This window comes from Rhinopithecus bieti, unplaced genomic scaffold (assembly GCF_001698545.2).
Source record: "Rhinopithecus bieti isolate Rb0 unplaced genomic scaffold, ASM169854v2 scaffold_10589, whole genome shotgun sequence".
Classification (NCBI taxonomy): Eukaryota; Metazoa; Chordata; class Mammalia; order Primates; family Cercopithecidae; genus Rhinopithecus; species Rhinopithecus bieti.
In genome coordinates, this window is record NW_016807065.1 from 170,537 (window position 1) to 180,720 (window position 10,184).

General features: G+C 56.9%; 1 protein-coding gene across 1 annotated transcript in view; it reads left to right on the top strand.

The window, feature by feature from the left end:
* The window catches only part of DNMT1 (DNA methyltransferase 1), a 67,055-nt gene extending 57,148 nt beyond the window's left edge, over window positions 1–9,907 (top strand). Inside the window, 11 exon segments of the mRNA XM_017880030.1 lie at window positions 492–684; window positions 1,532–1,616; window positions 1,813–1,941; window positions 2,390–2,672; window positions 2,900–3,041; window positions 5,055–5,399; window positions 5,960–6,155; window positions 7,012–7,178; window positions 7,451–7,567; window positions 8,970–9,060; window positions 9,551–9,907. Of these exon segments, the coding sequence (XP_017735519.1) occupies window positions 492–684; window positions 1,532–1,616; window positions 1,813–1,941; window positions 2,390–2,672; window positions 2,900–3,041; window positions 5,055–5,399; window positions 5,960–6,155; window positions 7,012–7,178; window positions 7,451–7,567; window positions 8,970–9,060; window positions 9,551–9,585 (1,783 nt within the window). The 3' untranslated portion in view covers window positions 9,586–9,907.
* Window positions 9,908–10,184: the final 277 nt, after the last annotated feature.

The window sequence follows — 10,184 nt, forward strand, 5'->3', positions numbered from 1 at the left end:
TTCCCTAACTGGGGGTGGGGGGGTCTTTACCCTGCGGTTCCCTAACTGGGGGTGGGGGGGTCTTTACCCTGTGGTTCCCTAACTGGGGGGTGGGTCTTTACCCTGTGGTTCCCTAACTGGGGGGTGGGTCTTTACCCTGTGGTTCCCTAACTGGGGGGGGGTCTTTACCCTGTGGTTCCCTAACTAGGGGTGGGTCTTTACCCTGTGGTTCCCTAAATGGGGGGAGTCTACCTTGCAGTTCCCCAGTGTGGGGAGGGGATATCTTTACCCTGCGGTTCCCTAACTGGCAGGGGTTCCTTACCCTGCGGTTCCCTAACTCGGGGGATCTTTACCTGGTCTCCCTAACTGGGGGTGTCTTTACCTGGTGGTTGCCTACCGGGAGGGGGTCTTTACCCAGCAGTTCCCTGAGCACCCTAGGAACATGGTGCTGTTTAATTCGGCATAAGCTCACCACAAAGGAGAGCTCCTAACGAGGCCTCTCCCGCTCGCAGGCCTGAGAACACCCACAAGTCCACCCCGGCGAGCTACCACGCAGACATCAACCTGCTCTACTGGAGCGACGAGGAGGCTGTGGTGGACTTCAAGGCCGTGCAGGGCCGCTGCACCGTGGAGTATGGGGAGGACCTGCCTGAGTGCGTCCAGGTGTACTCCATGGGCGGCCCCAACCGCTTCTACTTCCTCGAGGTGGTGCCCCTGCTTGCTAGAGGGAAGGCTTCGGGGTCAAAGTTGTCCAGAAGGAGTCTGATGTCGGGTTATGCACAAGGCGGCTTGGCTGCAGGGTTTCAGCTTTTGTAAGAAGTGGGTGGTTGGCTGACGTGAAGCTGTTCTGCAGGAGCTTTACGGGGGTCTGGGCAGGGTTCTCCGGAGCACAAGTTGTATGAGATTCAAGTAGTTCCGGAGTTTAACACTCCTGGTTTTTAAAAAGCACGTCATTAGAGAACATAACGTTTTAGTGTCTTGGTGCAACTGAATGTTGAGGACCGTGAGGCAGCCTCCACCAGCCTGACTGGTGTCTTAGTATGAGTTGGAGAAGGTACCCCTGCTCCTGGGTCCCTTGGTCCAGGCGCCCACGTCCAGGCCCAGCCCACATGCCCGTGCAGGTGGCCCTGGTTATGGAGAGGGCCCACTAGTCAGCTGATCAAGCTCATGGCTTGTAAATTGTTGGGGCTTAGCCTTTCCTTGTTGTTATCTTAAAACGATACATCCACGTTTTCCCAGGGTTGGGATTATTGAGGATAGCTCAATTGGACAGCAGATTCTGTATAGCACTTTTTCCTGTTCTAGAATGAGTATTCCCAAGTGCACTCCAATAGGCATTTCAGTGTCAGCCAGATCAAATGTTAGTATTAATAAGATGGATTGTTTTAAGTTTCCATTGTGGCAAAGTCACACTACTCTTATTGGTGGCTAACTGACCATGCCCCACTGAGGGAGAAATTAAGTGGCTATGAAATTGCCTTCTTACTAGTCTGTGTTAGAGAGGGGACCAGTGCGCTTCTCTCCCAAACGATTGCAGTTCTCTCCTTTTCAGGCCTATAATGCGAAGAGTAAAAGCTTTGAAGATCCTCCCAACCATGCCCGTAGCCCTGGAAACAAAGGGAAGGGCAAGGGAAAAGGTACGTCATTGTATGAGTTTCTTTTCAAGTCATTCTTCTGTAACTTGGAGGCTGCCTGTGAATCCCTCAGTGTAAAACCACCTCTGGTGTTACCGACTCTGGGACAGCGAGACTGCCTGAATTAACAAGGTGCTTGAGAGCAAGGTGGGGCTTGGACTCTGAGGATCAGGTTTAGCCTCTGGCCTCTCCCCACCAGGGAAGGGCAAGCCCAAGTCCCAAGCCTGTGAGCCTAGCGAGCCAGAGATGGAGATCAAGCTGCCCAAGCTGCGGACCCTGGACGTGTTTTCTGGCTGCGGGGGGTTGTCGGAGGGATTCCACCAAGCAGGTGAGTGCCCGTAGGCTCCATCTCTGAACACTTGGTGAGCCCAGACTGGGCAGGTGCTACCTGCAACGACTTCCGACCCTGGTCACCTTCCTGACTCAATCTCCTTCCAAGGCCAGGCACAGTGGCGCACGCCTGTAATCCCAGCACTTTGGGAGGCCAAGGTGGGAGGATCACGAGGTCAGGAGTTCGAGATCATCCTGACCAACATGGTGAAACCCTGTCTCTAATAAGAATACAAAAATTAGCCGGGCGTGGTGGCGGGCACCTGCAGTGTCCCAGCTTCTCGGGAGGCTGAGGTGGGAGAATCACTTGAACCTGGGAGGCTTGCAGTGAGCCGAGATCACGCCACTGCACTCCAGCCTGGGTGACAGAGCGAGATTCCGTCTCAAAAAAAAAAAAAATCTCCTTCTGGAGAGTTGAAAGCATGGCTTCGACCTTGATCCGCCAGGCATCTCTGACACGCTGTGGGCCATCGAGATGTGGGACCCCGCGGCCCAGGCGTTCCGACTGAACAACCCCGGCTCCACGGTGTTCACAGAGGACTGCAACATACTGCTGAAGCTGGTCATGGCCGGGGAGACCACCAACTCCCGCGGCCAGCGGCTGCCCCAGAAGGGAGATGTGGAGATGCTGTGTGGTGGCCCGCCCTGCCAGGGCTTCAGTGGCATGAACCGCTTCAACTCACGCACCTACTCCAAGTTCAAAAACTCGTTGGTGGTCTCCTTCCTCAGGTAAACAGGTAGAAGCCCCCCAGTGTTGACAGATGGCCCGGGGCTGTGCCGCGTGTCAGCAGTGGTCATTTTCACCCTGCACTGAGGCTTCTGCCCCCTGGAAACTCACAGCTCAGCTTTCAGTAGGGAGAGACTTTGATAACATTCACAAGGGGCTTCCGGCACAGTGGGTCGTTCCTCCCCTCTGTCTGTGGAGGTGACTCCTGCAGTCTCTCCTGCCCCTACAGCTACTGCGACTACTACCGGCCCCGGTTCTTCCTCCTGGAGAATGTCAGGAACTTTGTCTCCTTCAAGCGTTCCATGGTCCTGAAGCTCACCCTCCGCTGCCTGGTCCGCATGGGCTATCAGTGCACCTTCGGCGTGCTGCAGGTGGGCCCCGGGGCCGGGGCGGGCAGATGGATGTGGCCAGCACATGACCCGGCCAGCAGCCAACCGTCCCTTACTGAAAGCAGGGTTCAATGGCACAGGCCTGCCATCCAGGTGGCAAAGGCTGGCGTGGTGCTCTGTCCCACCGGAGGGGTCAGGGGAGATGCATGCTCAGCCGGCCCCCAGCAAGTCCACCTCTAGCATCTCTTGAGCTGTGTTCTCGAACATGCCAGGGAGGGCTGGCTACCAGGGGCTTCTCACCAGGTAGCTCCCGGTTCCTTTCCCTCGATGGGGAAGGGTGAGCAGCCCACCACGGAGCACCGCGGAGCGGTTGAGTCTGCATGAGGGAGGGGAAGTGAGGTGTGCAGAGACATGTGTAGGCAGCTGCTGTTCGATCGGTTTAAAAGACAGTTTTGCTCTGGGTAACTGCACATACAAACCCCGACAGATGGCCGAGGGTTGCACTCCAGGTGGCTGTGTCTGCAGGGACAGGGGTGGACATGGTCTGTGGGGCCCAGGCCTTATCTGAAAAGCATCCCCCATCCTCTGTATCAGCTCAGCAATTGAGGGTATAACTAAAAATGAAGCAGCTATTCAGATGCTAGCACAGGATGTCTGCCTAAGTGGGCAAGCACTTGGCTACCTGGTCTCCTAGTTCAGCCTCAGGGTGACTCAGGCTCAGCAGGCAAGACTTGTCACAGCCACATTCTCTGTCCTTGTAACCACAGCCATTAGGGAAGTGGCAGGGCTCCTGGTCTCCAATGTTGTTTTCCCCGAGTGCTAAGACCTCGGGGCCCTTGCAGTGCTTTCAGAGCTGGCTGGACTTGCCCGCAAGGTTCGCTCCCACCTTCCCCAGTAGTTGTCCCCTGGGCTCAGCTGCTTTTGTTCTTTATCTGCTCCAACCTCCTCTGACCAGGAGCATACCTGCTGGGGTGACTGGGGATTCTGCAAGTGCCCTCCGCATCGGCCAGCCGCTCCCGAGTCAGGCTGCTGACCCCAGGCCTGGGTCTGGCCAGTCCAGTTGGGAGTGTCCCACTGATGGTGGGGGTGTCCGTCCTTCTCCGCCACAGGCCGGTCAGTACGGCGTAGCCCAGACGCGGAGGCGGGCCATCATCCTGGCCGCAGCCCCTGGAGAGAAACTTCCCCTGTTCCCGGAGCCGCTGCACGTGTTTGCGCCCCGGGCCTGCCAGCTGAGTGTGGTGGTGGACGACAAGAAGTTCGTGAGCAATATAACCAGGTAGGTGGCACCGGTCACTCCTCCACACACTGCCGAGTGGGCCTCAGTAGCTCATAGGGCCCGTGAGTGCTCCCTGGTGAGGTTTAGGGAGGAGAGGATGGTACGGCATCCATCCTGCCACACGGTGCTCTGCCACCCCCCTTCTCCAATTCTGACCCTGCGTCATCTGCTTCCCTAGTAGATAGCGCATGTAGAGCGGCTGGCCGCATGCTTGGCTATGGTCATCCACAAAGTCCACGCCATAACCCCGTCCCCTCTTCCAGATGACATCCAGGCACACTGCCACTCATGTGACCTCAGGCAGTGTGCTGTGACCTCTGGAGAAGGCCATGTGAGCAGGCAGGGGGCGGCACCTGTGACGAGGGGACAGCTGCTGTGTGCATGCCCAGAGGTGTCGACCTCCTGCTCTGCGACTGAACAACCCCGGCTCCACGGTGTTCACAGAGGACTGCAACATACTGCTGAAGCTGGTCATGGCCAGGGAGACCACCAACTCCCGCGGCCAGCGGCTGCCCCAGAAGTGAGATGTGGAGATGCTGGGCGGTGGCCCGCCCTGCCAGGGCTTCAGTGGCATGAACCGCTTCAACTCACGCACCTACTCCAAGTTCAAAAACTCGTTGGTGGTCTCCTTCCTCAGCTACTGCGACTACTACCGGCCCCGGTTCTTCCTCCTGGAGAATGTCAGGAACTTTGTCTCCTTCAAGCGTTCCATGGTCCTGAAGCTCACCCTCCGCTGCCTGGTCTGCATGGGCTATCAGTGCACCTTCCGCGTGCTGCAGGCCGGTCAGTACGGCGTGGCCCAGACGCGGAGGCGGGCCATCATCCTGGCCGCAGCCCCTGGAGAGAAACTTCCCCTGTTCCCGGAGCCGCTGCACGTGTTTGCGCCCCGGGCCTGCCAGCTGAGTGTGGTGGTGGACGACAAGAAGTTCGTGAGCAATATAACCAGGTTGAGCTCAGGTCCTTTCCGGACCATCACGGTGCGAGACACAATGTCCGACCTGCCAGAAGTGCGGAATGGAGCTTCAGCACTGGAGATCTCCTACAACGGGGAGCCTCAGTCCTGGTTCCAGAGGCAGCTCCGGGGCGCACAGTACCAGCCCATCCTCAGGGACCACATCTGTAAGGTAACGGCACCCCGACAGAGCAGCTCCTCCTGGAGGCCCAGCCTAGCAGCCTCATGGGAACAGTCAGAGCCTGCCCAAGGCTCAAGGGGGACATGGAATCTGATCCCAGGCTCCTCCTCCTGAGTCCTCAGCCCTTGCGTGACCCCTGGCCTCTCTCCCACGGTCATGGGAAGTGTCAGAGCTCCCGCACTCCTGGACTCAGACTCGGTCTGGAATGGTGTCAAGCCACTGCCCACCCACCACTGCCTTCCCCCCTCGCTGCCTCTTCCTGCATGTTTTCCCAGGATGCCAAGACCAGCCCTTTCACCATCCCCTGGCACCACTCCCCTTCCTCCACCCTAAAGACTCAGCTTAGATTCCCACGCTGTTCTACCCCTGCGCTGCCTCAGGTCTCTGCCATGGCCTTGAGCCAAGTGCAACATCCCCAACTGTCTCTTTCCCGATGGGCGTGAGCTCCAGGGGGCTTCCTGGTCACCATGGTGTTCCCAGCACCCAGCCCACCATGGATGCTCAGATGCTGCTTATACAAGGTGACAGCTGGGTCCCCCACACTCTTTCAGGACATGAGTGCATTGGTGGCTGCCCGCATGCGGCACATCCCCTTGGCCCCCGGCTCAGACTGGCGCGATCTGCCGAACATCGAGGTGCGCCTCTCGGACGGCACCATGGCCAGGAAGCTGCGGTATACCCACCATGACAGGAAGAATGGCCGCAGCAGCTCTGGGGCCCTCCGTGGGGTCTGCTCCTGCGTGGAAGGTGGGGCCTGTAGGTCGTGGTTCCCGATGGGCTGAGGGGGAAGAAGGCAGAGCCCTGGGGCTTTGACCTGTGAACCTGGAGGCCAGGGCAGGGCACAGATACACCAAGCCTGGGTGTCCCAGAGAAGGTAGCTGCTGACCATGTTAAGTAGTAAAAGCAGGCTGGGTTGGTGGCCACACCTGTAATATCAGCACTTTGGGAAGCACTTTAAGGCGGGAGGATCACTTGAGCCTGGGAGGTTGAGGCTGTAGAGAGCTGTGATTGTGCCTTTGCACTCCAGCCTGGGGGAGAGAGTGAGACCCTGTCTCTAAAAAGAATGAATGAGTGAATGAATGAATGAGTGAATGAATGAATGAAATAAAATAATAAAATAAATGAAACAGGTCAGGCACAGTGGCTCAATCTCTGTAATCCCAGCACTTCGGGAGGCCGAGGCAGGCAGATCACTTGAGGTCAGGAGCTCGAGATCAGCCTGGCCCAACATGGTGAAACCCTGTCTTGACTAAAATTACACAAATTAGCTGGGCGTGGTATCACACGCCTGTAATCGCAGCTATTTGGGAGGCTGAGGCAGAAGAATCGCTTGAACCCCATAGGCAGAGGTTGCAGTGAGCCAAGATCATGCCATTGCACTCCAGCCTGGGCAACAGAGCCAGACTCTGTCTCAAAAAAAATATATAGTAATAATAACAAAAACAGTGCCCAGAGAACGAGGATTATTGGCTGCTCCACCCCAGGGGTCCCCTTGCACAGGAGGTACCATCTCTGCCTCCCAGAGCTCTAAGAGCCACTGTCCCCCGTCCAAAGCCTATACCCCATCCCGTAACTGCAGCCTCATCACTGTCCTCTCTTCCAGCCGGCAAAGCCTGCGACCCCGCAGCCAGGCAGTTCAACACCCTCATCCCCTGGTGCCTGCCCCACACTGGGAACCGGCACAACCACTGGGCTGGCCTCTATGGAAGGCTCGAGTGGGACGGCTTCTTCAGCACAACCGTCACCAACCCCGAACCCATGGGCAAGCAGGTAGGTGGGGAGGGGGTGTCCAAGGGCCTGAGTCAGGCCCTGTACTTGGAGGCCCAACTGGGTGGAGGTGTGGGCTTAGCCAATTGGAGGACAGCACCCCAGGACCCCAGGCACCTGGCCTCCTCTGCCTCCTGCCCCCTCCGTGTCCATGGGACGGGCTCGTAGGCCAAGGCCATAGCCGGACGCTGCCAGGTTGCCATTTCCCTCCCTGTCCCCCACGGTGACCTGGCCTGAGTGCCCACTACCCTCACCTGCTGCGCCTCTTGCCCCAGGGCCGCGTGCTCCACCCCGAGCAGCACCGTGTGGTGAGCGTGCGGGAGTGCGCCCGCTCCCAGGGCTTCCCCGACACCTACCGGCTCTTCGGCAACATCCTGGACAAGCACCGGCAGGTCAGCGGGGCGGCACCCACTGGGTCTGGACGGGAAGGAGGCTTCTGTGCCTGTCACTGGGTGGGACTGGGGCCAGCACAGTCACTTCTGACACCTGCTGGCTGCCGGGTAGCCCCAGCACTCGCAGTAGGACGATGGCCCACAGGAGGGACGGGGCTGAGACATCCGAGTCAGGCTGTATCCCTACGCTGGTTCCTTACTGTTTGTCTTTGAGTCAGAGATTGAGCCAGAAGGACAGTCCGTCACACTAAGGGAGCAGGCTAAAACCCACGGTGGCGACAGCTCACTCGCTGTAGGTTCAAATGAACTAGCACCTTAATTCCTACCTGCTTCTCAGGTGTCAGGCTGACTTAACGAGTTAGTCTATGAGTTAATCTTAGTTAAGTGTATTTTCATCAACACAGGGCACGTGCATAGCTTAAAAACCAGTGTCCAGGGTTCTTGTGGAAACCACGCTTCGCCCCTCCCGCCGAATCTGGTCCTCAGGAAGCAGCCAATTATTTTTTTAAGATGCTTTGCTCTTTCGCCCACGCTGGAGTGAAGTGGCGCAATCTCAGCTCACCACAACCTACACCCCCCTGGTTTCAAGTGATTCTCCTGCCTCAGACTCCCAAGTAGCTGGGATTACAGTTGTGCGCCAACACACCCGGCTAATTTTTGTATTTTTAGTAGAGACGGGGTTTCACCATGTTGGCCAGGCTGGTCCTGAACTCTTGACCTCAGGTGATCCGCCTGCCTCGGCCTCCCAAAGTGCTGGGATTATAGGCGTGAGCCTCCGCGCCAGCCAGGGAAGCAGCCACTCTTAGCTGGGAGCGAAACGTGTCTAGGTAGCCCATTTGTCTTTTTTTTTTTTTTCCTGAGACAGAATCTCACTCTGTCGCCCAGGCTGGAGTGCAGTGACATCATCTCTGCTCACTGCAACCTCCACCTCCCGAGTTCAAGCGATTCTGCTGTCTCAGCCTCCCGAGTAGCTGGGATTCCAGACATGTGCCACCATGCCCGGCTAGTTTTTGTACTTTTAGTAGACAAGGTTTCGCCATATTGGCCAGGCTGGTCTTGAACTCCTGGCCTCAACTAATCCACCTGCCTTGGCTTCCCAAAGTGCTGGGATTACAGGCGTGAGCCACCGCGCCCAGCCCCATGTGTCTTTGTCTCAGGTCTTTCCGAAGCTCTTCAAAGGCCCAGTGAACTATGGCTGTGGGGTGGGACGATGGGCCAGTTGGAGGATCCGAGGACCTTGTGCTGGAAGGGCTTTGGGCCCATGTGAGCAGGACCAGAACCCCTCCCCAAGGGGCGCAGTGCCCAGGTTGTCCTGTATCTGAGCAGGGGCTGGCAGTACACCTGACCCCGGGCCTCGGGCCTGGCCATCCACATCAGGCATTGCCCTTCTCCCCTCCCACAGGTGGGCAACGCTGTGCCACCGCCCCTGGCCAAAGCCATTGGCTTGGAGATCAAGCTCTGTATGTTGGCCAAAGCCCGAGAGAGTGCCTCAGGTATGGTGGGGTGGGCCGGGCTTCCTCTGGGGCCTGACCGCCCTCTGGGGGTACATGCAGGGGCAGCTGCCAGCCACCGCTCTGGGCTCTGGGACTCGTGTGGGTCACCCATCTTTCTGAAGGGGCTGCTGTGAGGATTGAGTTGCACGTGTCGAGTGCTTAGAGCAGGCGCACTGCACACAGCAGGCCTTTGGTCAGGTTGGCTGCTGGGCTGGCCCTGGGGCCATTTCCCTCACTCCTGTTCAGTGAGTCTGGCTTAGCAGGCACCTGCCTCAGCTGTTCACTCGAGCCTCTGGGTCTAGAACCCCCGGGACCGTTTGAGGAGTGTTCAGTCTCCATGAATGTTCCCTTAGCACTCTGCCGCTTATTGGGTCCGCTGTTACATCAGTACGTTAACATTTCCTGATGGTCCATGTCTGTTACTCCCCTGTCATGTGGCGTGATACCGTGCGTGTTCCCGAGAGTGACTTTTCCTTTTATTTCCCTTCAGCTAAAATAAAGGAGGAGGAAGCTGCTAAGGACTAGTTCTGCCCTCCCGTCACCCCTGTTTCTGGCACCAGGAATCCCCAACATGCACTGATGTTGTGTTTTTAACATGTCAATCTGTCCATTCACATGTGTGGTACATGGTGTTTGTGGCCTTGGCTGACATGAAGCTGTTGTGTGAGGTTCGCTTATCAACTAATGATTTAGTGATCAAATTGTGCAGTACTTTGTGCATTCTGGATTTTAAAAGTTTTTTATTATGCATTATATCAAATCTACCACTGTATGAGTGGAAATTAAGACTTTATGTAGTTTTTATATGTTGTAATATTTCTTCAAATAAATCTCTCCTATAAACCACCCTGGGTGGGGACTCGTGATTTACATGGGGCTTCTGGCTGAGGCCAGACAGGAACAAGCTCCCCCACACTGAAGGCGACCCACATGGGGTTTGAAGCTAGCACATGTTTGAAGCTAGACACTCCGTGTGTCTGTTTGTTCAGAACTGAGTCACATGAGTTGATCCCCATGACATGCAAATGGAACTTCCTAGTGTAGCTTCCAGGAAAGCCATTTAAAGAAAGTCTTGGGCCGGGCGCGGTGGCTCAAGCCTGTAATCCCAGCACTTTGGGAGGCCG